Raw genomic sequence first — 18924 nt, 5'->3', positions numbered from 1 at the left:
TAGAAATAGTGTGGAATGTTAATGGGATCAGGAGAAGTTTGGTTTTTTTTTAACTATTTTCACTCTGAATATCATGGCGTTCATGTATTTGCTGTTGCTCTGCTCACTTCAGGGAATACTTGCTTTCCTTCTATATTGGTGGGTGCGAGAATGTCAAGAATTAAAGTGTTTTTTTGTGGTTTTTTGTTTTGAAGAGGGAAGACTCCAGACTTCCTCCAACTTCAACAAAAAAAAGTAGCATCTGATCAATATTGGTATAAATTGCACCTCAGTTCCGATGCTTCTTCTTTAACCTTCAGATTTGGAGACAAACTGGGTCGTCTGAAGAAATGTGAAAGCAATGAGACTTTTGTTTTTCTACATGGAGCAATCCCACTCCCGTCAAGGAGGCTTTTTCATTTTGCTTTTGGAAAATCTGAGCTTGAAAACCCTGAAACATTTTGGTGTAAATGTGCAAAAATAAGTGACACAAGAAGTTGCTTTAAAAAACAACAACAACATAATTTATAGAAACACCTGCAGGCTGTGGCGTGTCAGGAGAAAATGACAGTTTGAACCAGGAACATTGATCCAGACTGACAGTGTGTTGTGACGTTCAGGTTCAGTGTGGAGACCAGGACCGGGACCGGGACAGGGACCAGGACCTGTCGGTGAAATCAGGAAAGTTTGGATCATTTTCACTCTCAGATGGACCATGTCTAAACAGAACCTCTCAGTGAAGCAATGCACTCACACATCCAGCTGTTTTTGGGTTAGATTAAAACTTTGGAGCATGCACAGCCCTGTTTCTGGTTTATTTAACAGAGTAGTTTCCAACTTTGGAGCATGCACAGATCGTGTAAGTGCGCTCTGGATAAAACGTGCATCACCTCTCCCATCTGCTGGCTGCCCTGCCGCGCATGCGCAGTGCGGCTCTCCATCATTTCCAATATCCAGTGTAGGAGAACCAGCAGAGGGAAGAACTAATGGGTAGGCTTCTAATTGCTATTTTTCTTCAGCTCACACGCGCATTGCTGCGCGGATATTGCACGTCGGAGCCCGGATACGCCCGGTGCGGGCTGGCCGGGCCGCAGCGTGCGGTTTTACGGCGTGATTTGACGTTAGTGGCTGAGAAGCGTCTCTCTCTTCTTCTTCGCTGCCTACAGACGCTTTGCACGGCTGTTAGCATGCTAGGCTAGCCGCTAGCTCGGCCTGGTCCCGGCCTGCTCTGGCCCCTTGGCTCCGGACCCGAACGCGGCCCGAGCCGCCGTTCTCCTTCGATCGTCTGAGGAGGGAATCCGGGCCGCGGGGCCTCGACGCGAGCGGCTCCGGTTCCGGTTCGCCGATGAAACGCGAAAAGGTTTTAAAGGCGGCCGAGCTCGCCCTCTGATTCATTTTCGTTACAACAAGCTAGCAGCTAGCGGCTAGCCGGACAGCTGACGCTCCGCGAGCTCGCTGCTCGTCCGGAGCTCCGCCGCGTGAGGACGGGGACAGACAGGCTGGGCTGTCCCCCGTGGACTCGCGGTCCGGCTGCTCGTCCGTCCTCCTCACACAGCCGGGGAACCGGCGCGTCTGCGCCCCGGACGGTGCCTGGCTAATGGGCTCCATGCTCATTATCTAACGTCTGATTGTTTTGGTCCCGTCCTCCAGCTGCTGCCGTGTCCCCGCTGTCTCCTCTCGTGTCTCACGTCCTGTCCTGTCCTGTCCCGGACCTGTCAGCCTCCGCAGCGGCTGCAGGATTCGGTGTGATTTCCATGAGAAGCTGCCTGAGCGCCGGTCGATATGTCCTGTATTAGCAGTGATTAGAAGCCAGATGAGGGACTGAGGAGTGGGACAGATGTTTAGAGTGTGGACAAGCTGGTCCTCCAGGAGGACAGTCCTGCTGGTCCCAGACTCTGGCAGCAGCTGGAAACTGTCACTGTGTGAAGTTGTGTTCATGAGAAGAGGAGCTCTGTGAGTCTGATGTTTGTTTAGGGAAGTTTGAAAAGGCTTCCTCCAGTCCTGCATCTCCAGGAGTACCGATGCCCTTTGACCCCGCCGTCCAGCCTGAGGCTGTCCGTCCAGCCGACGTGAGAAAGTTAAAGCGGCTTGCTTCGCCTGCCGCAGACGCCTTCAGTCGGATCACGTTCCCGTCTGGAGGTGGGGAAGCTCCGGCGTTGGGCTGGACCCGGCTGATGGACTGAGAACCAGTCTGGGTCTCAGCAGGCCTGAGCCCAGTACGGAGCCACGGGAACCGGCGGGAGTTCCACCTGCATGTTCGTCCTCAGGCCTGTTTTTGGAGCTGTCCACCTTTCCTTGAGTGCTCGTCCCTGTGGCGTCCCTCTCTGTGTCTTCAGGGTCTCCAGGATCTCCAGGGGGTTCAGGAGGACCGCTGTGACGCGTCTTCCTGCTCGGTCTGCTCTCTCTCGTCTCGTTCGGGCCTCAGACCGCCTCGATTCCCCAGATCCAGAATCGGCTGCCGTATCGCCGTTATCTCTTCTAATTGGCTTTATTGGTTTGGTTCCCAGCAGAGACTTAAGTCCTTCTGCTGGTGCAGGCCGAGGTGAGTCCTCTCAGTCGTCCCTCCTCTGGTCCTGTGGGGAGCCAGATGTGAGGCTTCCAGCTGTTTCCTGAGCGGAGGGTTCTCCTCGCCGTGAGTCCTCCCCGTCAGGTTCACGTCTCGCCGTCCCGACCGGCCGTGAGGCGAAAACGTCGGTCTCAGACTTGTTCTGCCGTCCTTCACGCCGACGGAGTCGCTCTGATGGGATTTCCTGTCTGGAAAGGTGTTTTCCTTCAGAACGTCAATGTAAAGCGTCATTTCAGACACGACACTCCAGCGACTCTGCGTTTATTCCAAACCCTCGTCAGACTGCGGGACGTTTTCACCTCACTTCTCTCCACATTTCTACTGATTCCAGAGTCAAAGTGAGCAGAGCTTCTGTCCCGCCGTGTTCACTCAGAGCGGCGTTTAGCATTTCGCTCAGGGACCTTTCTGTTTTGGCGTCACGAAGGCGACACGCCGCCGTGCGAGAGGCTGGTTATTTGATTGGCTGCAGTGATCAGTGGATTTCCTCGCTGGCCACAGCTTCCAGGTGGGAAATGCAGTGAAGCAGTAAATCCACTGGAGGCGCTCTCATCGCCACAGGAGTTAAATATACCCGCTTCCTCTCTCCTCACTGACGCCCGGCGGCGAGTCTCTGTATTCCGATACTCTCCGATCAACTATCGATCAGCTGTGATCAAAAACACATATAGATCCACCAAAGGTACCAACAGGCAGGCAGTTAATTCCATTCTGTTGCCAGTTAATCGCATTAATCGTGATTAATTAATGTCAGGATGACTGCAGATTAATTTTTTTAATCATGATTAATCACACAATTATGCTTATGGATTTTTCTCAGTTTGAAAGTTTCTGTATTTTCAACAGACGCATCAAATTAAGTTTTATTTTGAAAGAAAATCCATGGAGGTGAAAAAGGAAATTCTTTCTGTGTGTTCGATTCCCGATCGAGACGCTCTGGTGAGAAATCAGTGGATGCAGGAAGCCGCCTTGCCGAAACATCGACGGTGAATTTAAATCCAGCGTTTGAACTGATTGATTGGACTAATCGGCGCTTTACGTTATGGACTGAAGACTGCCTTCAAATGCAGGATAGCACAGTTTGAAAAATGCTCTTCAAAGTGTGATTAATGGTGATTAATCACAGTACAGAGGTTCGACGCCAGGCCGCCGTTTCATTTGAACCTGTTCGGTTTGGAATTGCTGAGCGGGGATTGGATTGGATTGGAAAGGCGGCAGATTCAGCCGGTGCTGCTTTGCTGAAGGTCCTGATGGAAACCTCTTCGGTCTGAATCTGGTCCCAGACTCCCATGAACAAAACGCCGTCTGTCACCGCCGGAGTCGTTCTCCGACTGAAAGACCCAGAAGCTGATGTTTAATCTCCACGGCGGAGAAGAAGTGTGTGTTAGTGGTGTTTCTCCCAGACGGAGACGAGGTTTTCATGAGGTGACGGTCGCCGCCGCCCGTCCAGCTCTCTGGTCAATAGGCTGCTGTTCCTGCGGCGTGGCCGGCGGCCTGCCGCTCACCTCTCTTCTTCTGTGGTTCAGTTCAGCTGTGAGTCAGCAGCGGCGGCGGCGGCCGCTCGCAGGCTCTCCTCGGCTCTGATGAGGTTTGAGCAGGATGAAGAGAAACTGACAGCTCGCCCCTGAAATGTAGCCGTCCAGTCCCAGCCGTGTCTCCGGGACGCCGTCCTTCAGCCGGAGACTCGCCGTGCGTCCCGCTCCGGCTTTCCCGTCTCGGGGCTCCGTCAGCTGTAGCTCGGGCGGAGCGGTTGACGGCCTCGGTGTTGAGATCCGGGACTGACGCCGCCGTGTGTTTGTCTGCTCTCACAGGAACCATGGGAAGGCCGCTGCCCCCCCGCCGGGCCGAGCGCCCGTCATGCGTCTGACCGGCAGAGCGAAGGTGGTAAGAGAGTGATCCTCAGGTGTCCTCAGTGCTCGGCGCCCCCCCTCCCCCCTCCCCCCACCCCGGCCGATGGCTCAGAGCGACACCGTGCAGTGATGGCAGTCCGGGCGCCTTTCAGCACCGCCGCCATGAAGCAGCTGGAAGGGTAGGGTCAGCCGTGAGCTCGCCCCGCCCTCCGCCCGAGAGTCCCCCGTCGCAGCCCGGCCCTCCCACTCCCGCCGCCGCCGCCGCCGCCACAGCTTTGGAACATGCCACGTGTTGCGGAGACGCCGCTGGATGTCTGATAAATCTGCCTCTGAGGTGTTGAGCGTCAAACCAGCGGAGCAATGAATGGCGGAAAGGAGTGTGAGGCGGGAGACGAGAGGCAGGCCGGCCCCGTCCAGGTCCCCATCGGCTGGCAGCGCAAGGCGGAGCACGGGGGAGGGGTCCTGTACATAAGGTGAGTGAAGAGGGAATCCAACACTGTCTTCACCACTCGGCGTCTTTACCATGGCGTCCCGGAGCCGGCGTCTTTACCAGTCTTTACCAGTCACCTCGGTCCTCGCGGTGAACTCCGGTTCAGGAGGTTCACCTGCAGAACGCGCCGCTGTGAGGCTGAACGTGGTGAACGGATGAGTTCGGGACGTGACGCTGTGGTTTCTGTTGCAGTCCCAGCGGCTCGCTGCTGTCCAGCCTGGAGCAGGTGAAGACCTACCTGCTGACGGACGGAACCTGCAAATGTGGCCTGGAGTGCCCTCTCATCCTCCACAAGGTAGTCCCTTCATCCATTCAGCCGTTCATTTAAAGCCAGGGGCTTATTCAGGCTCGTCTCCTGAACAGCTTTGAAGTGAAGACCAGACCTCCTCTGGTCCGGTTCTGGTGGAGACTCCAGGTCTCCTCTGGTCTGGTTCTGGTGGAGACTCCAGACCTCCTCTGGTCCGGTTCTGGTGGAGACTCCAGGTCTCCTCTGGTCCGGTTCTGGTGGAGACTCCAGACCTCCTCTGGTCCGGTTCTGGTGGAGACTCCAGACCTCCTCTGGTCCGGTTCTGGTGGAGACTCCAGACCTCCTCTGGTCCGGTTCTGGTGGAGACTCCAGGTCTCCTCTGGTTCGGTTCTGGTGGAGACTCCAGGTCTCCTCTGGTCCGGTTCTGGTGGGTCAGATCCCAGTCTTCATTTCCACAGTGGAAACCAGTGGAGACGTCATTCATTCACCGTCACCTGATTGGGGTAGAATTAGGGGTGTTCGATACCACTTTTTTCAGACCGATACCAAGTACTTCATCTTCAGTACTCACCGATACCGATACTCATACCGATACTTTTGATACATAAAATATAAAATAATGCAATGACAGATCATTTTTGAAAAATGACTTTTATTTCTAAAAGAAAGGCAACACAGCCACGATGTTTAAGTCCAAAATAATAGTCTGAAAAATTAAACAAACAACTTTTACACTTATTTAAATGAAATTAAGTGCAAGATAAAACAATTTCTGAGTTTTAAGTTTTTTTTTCTAAATGAAGTGAAATAAAAGATGTAAACAACTCTAAATGATACACTTTTTTCAATTAATTTCACTTTTTTTTAAATGAACTAAAGTGCGAGATAAAACGGTTTTCTCTGAGGTTACACTAAACACGAGCTAAACTTTTTAAATGTACTCATTTTAATGATTTTTAATGAACTTCAGTCAAAGATAGAACAGCCCCTGAGTGTTAAGAGTTGCTCGTGTTATTTGTACTGCTCTCGGATCTCGTCCACAGGCTTCGCTCTGAGGTGTTTCAACAAGTTACCAGTGGTAAATGAAGAAGATCGCCACCTCCTCTAGCAGTTTTAGCATTGCAGAGTTAGCATTCTGCAAAACTCGGCTCGTTTTCGCTGATATAAAAGAATTTCCACATTGGTGAAGTTCTGGTGAGACGAGCAGCCGTTCTGGATTCATTCCTGTTGCCGCTGCTCTGGATGAGACGCTCATGGAGAAGTCAACCCGCTGCAGTGTAGCGCCCCCTCCTGGAGAGGAGGGCTTCTTCCTCTTTCATGTTTAACAGCAGCTTGCATCTCATTTGGCTGCACTACCGCCATCTGCTGGTGAGGAGGGCTCACTACGCCTGGGATTTTCTTGTCTTGACTATCGGCGGCTGGTATCGGTAGCCTTCAAGAGTACTGCATACTTTGAAATAAGGCCAGTATCGGCCCGATACCGATACCTGGTGTCGGTACTCGCACATCCCTCGGTAGAAATATTCTTTGTGATATCCAGAAAGGAAAGAAATGGATCTTTACAGATGTTGCTTGATGATGATGATACTTTATTGATCCCCAAGAGAAATTCACAGTTCAGTCTCACCTTGATGCTGTTTTTTTTGACTCCAGGTTTTCAACTTTGACCCCGGGGCTGCTGTCAAGCAGAGGACAGCCGAGGACGTGAAAGCGGACGAGGACGTCACCAAACTCTGCATTCACAAAAGGAAGCTGCTGGCCGTGGCCACGTTGCACAGAAGCATGGAGACGCACCCGCCCCTGGCTCTGCCCAGTCCGGGAGGAGGTGAGAACCCAGCAGGACACTCTGAACGACACTCCGCCGACCGCACGCGCTCGGGGAAACGTAGAGCTGCTGAAATTCTCCACACATTCAGAGAATCGTTTGACCGTTGATTTGAAGAATGCCCGGTGATGTTCTGGTTGTCACGGCGATTAAAGAGGTCGTCATGATCTCACATGAGACACTCCATGTCAAGTTTATAGTGATCCCGACGTCGCCGTGCACGGACGCGTTATTTACCTGACACATGCTTTGTTTGCCTTTTCCAGGTTCTTCATCTGTGGTTGCCGTGCATTCAACAACTCAACGAGCAATAAGGACTAAACCCCACGACGGCCCGCCCAACGCCGTCGGCCCCGACTGCAAGAATCCTTTCAAGATGATGATGGCGGCCGGGCAGCAGCAGCAGCAGCAGCGGCTGTATCCGCCTCAGGAGATGGGAGGAGCCCAGCAGCCGGAGCTCTACTCTGGGTACTCGCGGCCACAGAGGTTGTTAAGTGGGGAGCCGGGCCCCAGGTCCCCCTACCGAGCTGGATACGGGGTCATGTTGAGCCCGCCTCCATCCGGGGCCAAGCTGTTCGGGGAGGGCTCGCAGTCTCCCACCGCAGACACTCTGGGGAGCCCCGAAGGCTTCTCAAGGACCAACCCTTGTGGGTTTCCAGGAGGCGGGAGTCCAGGCTCGGCGTCTCTTCATGGGAACACGAGGACGCCTCTGTCCCCGCCCAGCGTGATGCTCCACGGCTCCCCCGCGGGCCAGCCGTCCTGCGTCATGACGGGAAGGACTAGCACGCCCCTCTCCCCCACGGCTACAGCCAAAAGCCCCGTCATGAACGTGCCGCGGGGAAACTTCCCCCCGGGCGTGGATCTGCCCCGCGCGGCGTTTCACCACAAAACGCAGCCCCCCGTGCATCCTGTCCCGCCCCCGTCCTCCATACCGCCATCCTGCGCCCTTCAGAAGAGGCAGCTGACCTCTGAGAAGGACCCCTTAGGCATTCTGGACCCCATACCCAGCAAACCGGTCAGCCAGCCCTCCAGTAACGCCCCGAACCCCGTCAGCTTCCAGCCCAACGTCCACTCTCAGGTACCAATGTTGAATGTAAACGTCCCCCCTCCCGCCATCGTCCCCTTGCCGAGCAACCTACCTTTACCCACGGTGAAGCCCGGGCCCGTGGGCCACGGCAGCCATGTTCAAAGGACTCAGCAGGGCGGTCCGGTTTCCTCCATGTCTCCCTCCCCTGTCACGTCCCCCGTCCACATGGCCGGGCCGGCGCTGGGGCGGATGGAGGCGTCCCCTCATCGCTCGCGCTCGTCCTCCACCTCCTCTGACCACGGAAACTTCGTGATGCCCTCGGGGCACCAGGCCCCGTGCGGCGCCATGAAGGTTCCGCCCCGCTCCCCCCGGTCGGCCATGGGATCTCCGCGCCCGGCCATGCCCTCCAGCCCCTCCACCAACAAGACGGACTCTCTTCACCAGTACAAAGACTCTCAGCTGCTGCCCGGGATGGCGAACTCCCAGCAGCACGGCAACCCCATGTACTCGCCCACTTCTTCCTCGTCTTCATCCTCTTCGATGGCCACCGCCAGCGCTTCCCAGAAGGGCCACCCGGGACTGTTGGGGATGCCCCTCAACCAGATCCTCAACCAACAGAACGCCGCTTCCTTCCCCGCCAGCAGCCTCCTGTCGGCCGCAGCCAAAGCACAGCTAGCAAATCAAAACAAACTCGGTGCTCCTGGCGGCGGCGGCGCCGTTTCTACGGGCGGCGGAGGGTGCGGCGGGAGCGGCGGGCCCCCCGGCTCTATGGGCGGCCCTCGAGGCATGGAGGGACCCAGCACTTTAAACCCCATGCTCCCGCCAAATTCCACCATGCTCCTGAACAGTCCCGAGGGCCAGAGCGGCCGGGCGGCCCTCCGAGACAAGCTCATGGCCCAGCAGAGGGATCCCATGCGCAAACGGAAGCAGTCGGTCAGCGGCGCCGCCGCGAACCACGACAGCGGCAACAACATGGTCTACAGCATGCTCAGCAAGCCGGTCATGGCAGGGGCCCACATGGCGGGGCCGAGCGCCACGGAGCAGCTGAGGAAAGTGGGCAGACTGGGAAACCTTCACCCCAACACCTCCATGGCCCAGCTCCTCCAGTCCATGAGCAGCCAGAGCTCGCACAACCTGGCCGGAGGCGCTCATCGGCCGGGCCCCGGCTCCGGCCAGGCGTCTCAAGGAGCTACGCTACACTACAATGACGCCTCGGGCATGGGCCCCGTCGGCCCTCAGCAGAACCTGCTGGTCCAGCAGAGGCTGCGGGGTCCGGGAGACCCCCTGCAGCACTGCCAGAACATGGACTCGTCCCAGGGTCACCTGGGCCCCCGTCCAGGCCAGTACCCCGACATGATGGCTCAGATGCAGGCCCCCTCCATGAGCGGCTGTGGGCCGGTGGGGCCTGACGGCATGCCGCTGGGACGTCCCAACACTAACCCCCCTCCACTGTCCCACCCCGGGCCCCACCCCTCCCAGCTGCACAGCATGGGGCGGACTAACATGGGCATGGCTCACGGCGGCGGCGATGGGAGCTGTTCGCAGACCGTCTCTGAAGCAGGTGAGCTGTCGGGACGCCGCCACGTCTTCGTCACTGTGGGGTGTGTACTGTGGCGGTGTGTGTGTGTGTGTGTGTTCACATCTCAGAATGAGTGTCCACTGTAACCATTGGGAACTCGTGTCCATTTCTTGACAGAATTCACTCCTGACGTTTAAATTCCACTGTTGCCGTATTTCCACTGATTGTTCTGCAGCAAACATAAGTTGATAAAGTCAGAACCATTCATGAATGCCAGGTCATTTTAACCTCATGTGGATGTTGGGGTGTGTTCACAGCAGAGCTTAACGCCGGGATGCGTGATGGGAAACAGGGGAGCCGGTCTAGCGGCGTGACATTCAGTGCAGTGTTCTGTCGTCCATGATTGTTGGCCTGAACGTGGAGCTCGAGCAGAAGCCTTGCTGCAGACCGGGAACCCCCACGGAGGGTTGGCTGAGCCCTCAGATTCCAGACCTTCAGAGTCTGGAGCAGGTTCTGAGCAGGTCTGGACCAGGTCTCGAAGCAGGGCTGATGTCTCCACGGTCAAGGACGAGCCTGCTCAGTGTTATGAAGCTGGTTATAATGTTGTGGCCGGTGGGCGTAGCCCCCCCTCCCGGTCCATCTCCAGTGTCTCCCAGCTAATGAGCGGGCCGCTCAGCTAATTGTCAGTCCGCCAGTGTTTCTCTTTGTTTTATTTGTGTTGGAGCATCAGTCAATGGAGGAAGACGGTGGAAATGGGATCTGCATCACGCTGTCAGGGAAGCAGCCCAGATAGGGCTTCTCCTGGCCAGCTGGTCGCTATAGTAACCACAGGCCCTGAATAGAGACCAGAGTGAGCCTTTGATGAGGGTTTAGGTCTCTGTGTGTGTGTGTGTGTGTGTGTGTGTGTGTGTGTGTGTGTGTGCTTGTGCGAGTGCGTGCCTGATACTACTTGTGGATAAACCTTTCTGTGTGTGTGAGTGTGTGCACATTTATGTCAACGACTGTTTTGGAAGCCCTGAGAAGACTTGATGTTTTTCCGGCTCTGCTGCCGTGTGGCTGGACCGCTGCTCGCTGGGGTTTCTGTCTCTGTCCTCGTGGTTCATGGTGGACCGATCAGACCAGACCAGGTCTGCTGCGGGCCGCCTCCTCTCATCGCCCGGGGCCCGTTCCTGTGGATCTGTCCTCAGTCCGCTCATTGAAACTGAGGCGTGGCCACGAGGTGTCGGTCAGTCGGTGGAAGGTTGTAGATGACGCTGAAGCTAACAGACGGTTTTAGATGATGTTGAAGCTAGAGTTGGGCGGTATCAACATTTTGATACCGTCATACTGTCTCCACATTTTACCCCGGTATCTGGTATAACCGTGACTAATAAAAAAACTATAACTCAAGGCTCAGACAGCATCACCAAACTGTTGGCTTGTCCCTACACCGTTCAGAAACTGAAAACCAAACACTAATAATGAAAGAACAACAACATTATGTGCAAAATATTAACAACTTTTATTATCAACAGAAAGTGCAAACAAAACGAGCAAATACAACAAACAATTAGCACAACCATCCAGAACAGTTTTTGCGCAGAATGCGCCTTGTACATATCAATTAAATTAAAATCACGACCTGAACAACTTTTAATAACAAAAAGAGCAGCTTCTAAAAAGCTTTAAATACAACAGTCAAACAATTAAATTAACCTGACCGTCCAGAGCAGCTTTTGCGCAGAATGCACCGCGCACACACCAATTAAACTCAATCACCTTCTTATTGCACAATTTACAAACGGCCTCGTCAGCACACCGCTCTCCCTTCTCGTTAGCTCGGAACCCGAAATACTGCCAGTCCGCTGCAGTCCTGGTCTGCTTTGGGATCAGGTCACTCGGTGCGCGACTCGCCATCTTTCTCCCGCTCTCTCTCTCTCTGTCTCTCTCTCTGTCTCTTGCTCTCTTGCTCCCGCACTGTTACGTGATGACGTCCTGTTCATTAACTTAATCAAAAGTCTCCAAAATTAAACTGCTGTGGAAGTAAAACTGAAAATTCAACCACACATAAGTGCTGCTGGACAAAGAATCATTTTAGGCATTGAATAAATGATATTTTAGATTTAATCCTTATCTTCTATACAAGTGCATTCCCATTTTTTTCAGTGACGGTATTGAAACTGATACCGTTGCATTTGAAAGACAGCGCCGGTATACCTTATTACCTTATTACCGCCCAGCCCTAGTTGAAGCTAACGGCCAGATGGTTTTAGATGATGAAGCTAACAGACAGTTGTAGATGATGTTGAAGCTAACAGACGATTTTAGTTGATGTTGAAGCTAACAGTCAGACGGTTGTAGATGATGTTGAAGCTAACAGTCAGATGGTTTTAGATGATGTTGAAGCTAACAGACGGTTGTAGATGATGTTGAAGCTAACAGACGGTTGTAGATGATGTTGAAGCTAACAGTCAGACGGTTGTAGATGATGTTGAAGCTAACAGACGGTTGTAGATGATGTTGAAGCTAACAGATGGTTGTAGATGATGTTGAAGCTAACAGATGGTTGTAGATGATGTTGAAGCTAACAGACGGTTGTAGATGATGCTGAAGCTAACAGTCAGACGGTTGTAGATGTTGAAGCTAACAGACGGTTGTAGATGTTGAAGCTAACAGACGGTTGTAGATGATGTTGAAGCTAACAGACGGTTGTAGATGATGTTGAAGCTAACAGACGGTTGTAGATGATGTTGAAGCTAACAGACGGTTGTAGATGATGTTGAAGCTAACAGACGGTTGTAGATGATGCTGAAGCTAACAGTCAGACGGTTGTAGATGTTGAAGCTAACAGACGGTTGTAGATGTTGAAGCTAACAGACGGTTGTAGATGATGTTGAAACTAACAGATGGTTGTAGATGATGTTGAAGCTAACAGCCAGACGGTTGTAGATGATGCTGAAGCTAACAGCCAGACGGTTGTAGATGATGTTGAAGCTAACAGTCAGACGGTTGTAGATGATGTTGAAGCTAACAGACGGTTGTAGATGATGTTGAAGCTAACAGACGGTTGTAGATGATGTTGAAGCTAACAGACAGTTGTAGATGATGTTGAAGCTAACAGCCAGACGGTTGTAGATGATGCTGAAGCTAACAGCCAGACGGTTGTAGATGATGTTGAAGCTAACAGTCAGACGGTTGTAGATGATGTTGAAGCTAACAGACGGTTGTAGATGATGTTGAAGCTAACAGACGGTTGTAGATGATGTTGAAGCTAACAGATGGTTGTAGATGATGTTGAAGCTAACAGATGGTTGTAGATGATGTTGAAGCTAACAGACGGTTGTAGATGATGCTGAAGCTAACAGACGGTTGTAGATGTTGAAGCTAACAGACGGTTGTAGATGATGTTGAAGCTAACAGTCAGTCAGTGGACTGAAGGTGAGACGGTGACAGATGTGAACCCTGGTGGCTTTTCTCATACTTTGAATTGTGTGTCGGGGCTCCGAAAGCGGTGGAAACTCTTTGAAAGTGGCCTCGTTGGCGGCGTCTGAGCTTCAGCCTCCAACCATCTGTTTCTATAGAGGGAGTGAGCTCTGCCCCCCCACGCCCCCCCACGCCCCCCACATCAACAAATACTCCAAAGTTCATTGTGAACCTGCTGCCACCCAGCTGACCGCCACCCCATCCCCCCGCCGGCTGAAATCACACCACCCGACCCCCGTAACCCCCCCTCGCCCACCCACCCCACCCCCCCAACAAGCTTCCTGGCAGCGGACAGCACCACCAATCATCACTTGGTTCCCATGGCAACCTCCCCCGGCAACAGCCGTCACTATATCATAGCAGTAGTGGAGGATGGGTTGGGGGGGGGGCGGGGGGGGGGGGGGGGGGTCGGCCGAGTCGTGGCTCTCTGTGTTGGGGCGGGGGGATGAGATGAGAAAAAAAAAAAAAAAAGAACACACACACACACAGCTGCCCTTCAGCTACGTAGCATCGCACCAGCTGCTCTGGTCGCCACACACACACACACACACACACACACACTGGGCCTCTGAGATGTGGTATTTGCTGGGCTTTGTCTGCGCTGCGTCACGTTGCTGCCGGGCTTCCTCCTCCTCCTCCTCCTCCTCCATTCATACGTCTGTGGCCTCGCTGCCTTGATGCTGCCTTGATGCTGCTCTCTGCATCTGGCGGCCGCTCCATCTGCCGCCGCCGCCGCCGCCTGCCACAGACTGTTCATGTGCAACTTTCTTTTTTTCCTTTTGTCGTCAAACTTTGGCTTTTCACACGTTCCCGAAAGCCGTGTTTGTGAATGACGTGTCCCCGCAGAGAGGATGAGAGTTGAGAGTACAGGAAGTGCATTATCACACGTCGATTCTGATGCTGATGGTGAAAAAAATTCTCCTTTCATCTTATCTCTAATTTTCTACACTTATATTGTAATAGTTTTTCTGAACTGCATGTTCTGCTTCAGGGAACAGCAGACTGCCAACGGTTTCTTCTCAAGACGAAGAAACGACGGTGTGAATAATCCGTTAGTCTGGCTGAACGTGCTGCCGCACGTCCTGTGAATGATTTCTTTTCTTTTAGCTGTGAGGAAACAGACGTTGAACCAGACAAAAATACAGACAAGCCAATAAAGATGCTTCTTAAAGTGAAATTGAAAATGTCTTCTATTCAAATCAAACTAAATTTGCAGATGTTTTCGATTTTAAATATTTCAACTCTGAATATTTGTAGCTGTCAGTTCTAGCAAGTCAAAAAAATAATCCTGGTCTTGTTTACTCCTGTATTTTGTTGTTGTTGTTGTTGTTTTTTTGTTTTTCTGAGGTCATCGTCACCACAATAGAAGCGTGACGTGAGGCGTGTAGCTGTAGAAACTCACGCCGGCTCCTCTGAACGCCTGCTGTCTTCTGCAGGAAACCCCTCGGCACTCGGCTGCGGTCTGGCCGCTCTGCAGGCGCATGTCACCGCCGGCGGAGGTCAGATTTATCACCAAGTCCACCACCAGGGGGCGCCGCCGCCGCACGCCGCCTACCAGGGACAGCAGCACTTCTCCGACAACCCTCCGTACGCAGACGGCGGCAGCAACCCGGCCTCCATGGCGTGCCTGTACCAGAGCTACCAGGTGAGCCGAGCTCCCGCCGGTCCGGGTCCGGGTCCGGGTCCGGGTCCGGGTCCGGGTCCGGGTCCGGGTCCGGGGTCCGGGGTCCGGTCCTTCTAGAACCGTCTCTCACCGTGTCCTTCCTGTCCTCGCTCAGCAGGGGATGCTGCCGCACCCGCAGTTCCGAGAGGAGCGGCAGCCTCCCGGCGACGGGCTCCCGGCGGGGGCGCCGGGCTCTGACGGAGGAGGCCCCGAAGCCGTGGACGCCATCTACAGGGCCGTGGTGGACGCCGCCAGCAAAGGCGTGCACGTGACCATCACGACCACGGTGAGCGGGACCACGCAGGCCGGCCCGGTGCCCGCCCTCAGCGCCATGAGTGCCTTCACCGCCTCCATCGGGGAACCCGTCAACCTCCCCCAGGCGGTGAGCGCCGTCCTGCACGGGCACCGGGAGGCGGAGCCGCCGGCCCCGCCCTCCAGGCCGCGGCAGGCCAGGCCGGGGCGCGGCCCCAAGAACCCGGATCCCGGCAAGAGCACCCCGGAGACCCCCGAGGCCAACGACTACTTCCGCTCTCCGGGCCGCGGGACTCCCAGGGCGCAGTGGGACGGGGAGGCGCCGCACGGCGGCGGCTTCGACCCGCACTGGGGGGGCGAGGAGTTCCTGGAGTGCTCCACCCAAGTGAGGAGCAGCCCCTGCATGGAGCGGCCGGCGAGCCTGGCGCCGGCCCCGCCCTGCCCCGCCGACGGCTCGGCCGACCACGGCGCGGCCGCCGCCCTGGACAAGGCCTTCCTGGACGACTGTTACCGCTTCGGCACCTGCGGCCGGACGCCCGCCAACTACAAGGAGCGCCTGGAGCAGACGGTGGAGCGCTGCGCTCACATCAACGGCTCCGCCCCCCATTTCAACGCCCGGGGCTACGGGGAGGTCCCGGGGCCTCCGCGGCAGGACCCGGCGGGGGACGACCAGTCGCCCGGCTCCTCCACCAGCCTGGAGGGGCCCCTGGCCACCGCCAAGGACTACGGCCACTACAACGGCCACTTCAACGGCACGGCGCCCAGCCCCTCGGACACCAAGAGCCTGAGCAGCGAGGAGGACCTGCGGCAGCCCGACTCGCCGTCCTCGGAGCTGCTGCACTACCGCTCCAGGACCTTCAACATGGGCGAGCTGGTGTGGGGCCAGCTGAAGGGCTTCCCGCCGTGGCCCGCCAAGCTGGCCGGGGACGAGCGGGTGCACCACGGCGCCGCCGTGCAGCTGCGAGAGCAGGCCAAGGTGAGACCCCACCCCCCTCCTGTAGGCAGGCCCCGTGTGGTCAGTGGCGTGGGAGCGGTGGTCCTGCTACTTCCTGTCAGGGTCTGGGCTCGTGTCCACTGAGGATAGGGGCAGATGTGATCAGTTTAGTCCAAATGGAGCTTTGACCTCATGGTGCCTAAAGACACAAGTCAAGCTTCACACTGGGTCACGTGACTAGCCGGACCCGCCGCCGCTGCCGCCGCCGCCGCCGCCTCTGCCACCAAATGACCCTCAGTCTTCCTGCAGGTGGAGCCCGACAAACTGAAGACACTAACGCACGACCTGGAGGCGCTGGACCGGGCGGCCAAGAGGGGCCTGAAGTGAGTAGACGCCGGGGGAGGGGGAGGGGCGGGGGGCGGGGCTCTGCTGGGGCACGCGGGTCAGGTTAAGGTTGGAGGTCAGGTGGAGGTCAGGTCCAGGCTGCAGGTCACTAAAGGTCAGGTCCAGGCTGCAGGTCACTAAAGGTCAGGTCCAGGCTGCAGGTCACTAAAGGTCAGGTTCAGGCTGCAGGCCACTAGAGGTCAGGTTCAGGCTGCAGGTCACTAAAGGTCAGGTTCAGGCTGCAGGTCACTAGAGGTCAGGTTCAGGCTGCAGGTCACTAAAGGTCAGATTCAGGCTGCAGGTCACTAAAGGTCAGGTTCAGGCTGCAGGTCGCTACAGGTCAGATTCAGGCTTGAGGTCACTAAAGGTCAGATTCAGGCTGCAGGTCACTAAAGGTCAGGTTCAGGCTTGAGGTCACTAAAGGTCAGATTCAGGCTGCAGGTCACTAAAGGTCAGGTCCAGGCTGCAGGTCACTAAAGGTCAGGTTCAGGCTGCAGGTCATTAAAGGTCAGGTTCAGGCTGCAGGTCACTAGAGGTCAGGTTCAGGCTGCAGGGCCTTCCATCATCCAGCTGTGTGATTTGATCACAGCTGCGTTCTCGGCTCTCCTGTCCCAGTTCTGGATTCAGACGTCCTGAACTGGTCTCTGAAGTGGACCCAGGGACCGGCTCAGGATCTGGGTCAGGAACCGGTTCAGGGTCCGGGTCAGGGTCCGGCTCGGGGTCCGGCTCGGGGTCCGGCTCGGGGTCCGGCTCGGGGTCCGGCTCGGGGTCCGGCTCGGGGTCCGGTGCTCCAGACCTCCTGACTCTCTCTGTCCTCCAGACCAGGGAAACTGAATAATCACTTGGAAGCTGCTCTCCACGAGGCCATGAGCGAGCTGGACAAGATGTCGGCCACAGTGAGTATCCAGAGCGCCGAGCGGACCGCCGCCGCTTCCTGCCACCGCCATGACGCCGGTGTGTGTGTGTGTGTGTGTGTGTCCAGATCCCGGCCAGGGACCGTCAGGTGAAGCTCCCCAAGCCCAAGAGGAGGAAGATCTCCAGATAACATTGAATGTGTGTTCCTCAGAGCCTCCGGAGACTGTGTGTGTCGAGCCTTGATGCGACCTGAGCTCTGAGCTCTGGAACAGGTGCTACACATCCACCCTCAGTCCGCCGCCATCCCACCCGACCACCGCCGGTGCTGGAGGACCCCGACGCCGACACACTTCCAACTGTAGAAAGACGGGAAACACACATCCACAGCAGCCGTTGCAATTTGTCACTGAATTAACTATTTTTTTCTAGTATAAGATAGTAAAATAAAGAAAAAAAAGCTACAAGCATTACCTTACTTATTTAAGAAAAATAGACAGTCCAAATATTTCTGATACATTTTCAATATGTACATAGTTAATCCTGAAATTTCATGCTATTAAGAATTGTATGTAAATATTGTACAATGTCATGTACAAGCGTACCTAATGCACATTTTATCTTTTATTGTACAAAACAAAGCAGAAGAAGTGTACCAATGTCTTGGTTTCTATTGCGGTGCGGTTGCGTGTCGGAGAGTTAAGAATACAGCCTGAAGCTTTTATATGACCGGCGGTCAGACGTGCTGTTCTTCTGTTTCGTGTTTTCTAAGGGGGCGGCGGCGAACCGGGCGCCGCTCCTTCATGCCGTTTGTATTGTTTGAGACGAAAGACGGACAGAATCCACAGAATGAACTTTTACCAGCAGAAAGAGTTCAGTGTCCCCCCAGAGCATGATGGGAAATCTTCCTCTGCTTTAACTTTTTCTTTGTCTCGACGACACAGAGACCAGATCGACCGGGGCGTCTTCACCTTCCTGATTCCCGTCACTCTTTGGTTCCGTCGGATTTCAGAAGGAAAAAACCCCCCCTAACTGCCCCCCCCCCAGTGGAGAAATCCCCCCCCCCCCCCCCCCCCCCCCCCGACTGCCCCCCCAGTGGAGAAATTCCCCCCCCCCCCCCCCCCCCCCCCCCCCCCCCCCAGTGGAGAAATCCCCCCCGACTGACCCCCCCAGTGGAGAGATCCCCCCGACTGCCCCCCCAGTGGAGAAATCCCCCCCAACTGACCTGCAACTCTGACCTCTGAACTTCAGCTTTGACCTTTAGCTCTGACCTCTGACCTGCAGCTCTAACAGCTGACCTTCAGTCTGACCTCTGACCTTGCCCTGCAGTTGGGGGGGTTTTCCTGGCTGGCCGTTCGCTCGCCCAGAGCCGTGCAGTGAGAGAGGCAACGTGCCTGGATGTTAGTGTGTGTGTGTGTGTGTGTGTGTGTGTGTGTGTGTGTGTGTGTGTGTGTGACTTATCATTCAGAATCAGATCCTCTGAACCTGTGACACCTGGCTTCCTCTCTCGCCGTGCCGCCGTTAGCCGTGCCGCTGTTAGCCGTGCGTTAGCCGTGCCGCTGTTAGCCGTGCGTTAGCCGTGCCGCTGTTAGCCGTGCCACTGTTAGCCGTGCGTTAGCTGCTGCTAGCCGTGTCACTGTTAGCCGTGCGTTAGCCGCTCTTAGCCGTGCGTTAGCCACTGTTAGCTGTGCCACTGCTAGCCGTGTGTTAGCTGCTGCTAGCCGTGCGTTAGCCGCTGTTAGCCGTGCGTTAGCTGCTGCTAGCCGTGCCACTGTTAGCCGTGCGTTAGCCGCTCTTAGCCGTGCGTTAGCTGCTGCTAGCCGTGCCACTGTTAGCCGTGCGTTAGCCGCTCTTAGCCGTGCGTTAGCCGCTGTTAG

The 18924-nt window shown here is 55.4% G+C and overlaps 2 protein-coding genes across 4 annotated transcripts in view; both read left to right on the top strand.

Annotated features, from left to right (window-relative positions):
• The window catches only part of LOC115383905 (scavenger receptor cysteine-rich type 1 protein M130-like), a gene marked incomplete at its 5' end in the record, with an annotated part of 310771 nt that overhangs the window by 237223 nt on the left and 54624 nt on the right, over window positions 1-18924 (top strand). The gene's annotated exons all lie outside the window — the stretch shown is intronic.
• On the top strand, window positions 912-18127 carry mbd5 (methyl-CpG binding domain protein 5). Of its 3 annotated transcripts, none has more exons than XM_030085821.1 (10): window positions 912-969; window positions 4354-4865; window positions 5075-5177; window positions 6783-6954; window positions 7221-9542; window positions 14399-14607; window positions 14744-15853; window positions 16121-16194; window positions 17016-17091; window positions 17178-18127. In XM_030085821.1, the coding sequence occupies exons 2-10, from the start codon at window positions 4753-4755 to the stop codon at window positions 17238-17240; spliced, it is 4242 nt and encodes a 1413-aa protein (XP_029941681.1). In that variant the 5' UTR covers window positions 912-969; window positions 4354-4752; the 3' UTR covers window positions 17241-18127. The 3 variants fall into 3 exon arrangements, with proteins under 3 accessions (XP_029941681.1, XP_029941679.1, XP_029941680.1); XM_030085819.1 differs by having other exon boundaries at window positions 14741-15853; XM_030085820.1 differs by lacking the exon at window positions 912-969 and adding an exon at window positions 1225-1339 and having other exon boundaries at window positions 14741-15853.

This window comes from Salarias fasciatus, assembly GCF_902148845.1.
Source record: "Salarias fasciatus chromosome 23 unlocalized genomic scaffold, fSalaFa1.1 super_scaffold_20, whole genome shotgun sequence".
NCBI lineage: Eukaryota > Metazoa > Chordata > Actinopteri > Blenniiformes > Blenniidae > Salarias > Salarias fasciatus.
This window is presented reverse-complemented; position numbering and strand designations above follow the sequence as displayed.

What these genes read in the sequence shown, in the direction of transcription:
- mbd5 (XM_030085819.1), top strand. Translation starts at nt 4,753, where the DNA reads ATGAATGGCGGAAAGGAGTGTGAGGCGGGAGACGAGAGGCAGGCCGGC. An exon ending in AGCTGCGAGAGCAGGCCAAG is followed by an intron (nt 15,854 to 16,120) that starts GTGAGACCCCAC and finishes GTCTTCCTGCAG; the next exon opens with GTGGAGCCCGACAAACTGAA. An exon ending in TGGACAAGATGTCGGCCACA is followed by an intron (nt 17,092 to 17,177) that starts GTGAGTATCCAG and finishes GTGTGTGTCCAG; the next exon opens with ATCCCGGCCAGGGACCGTCA.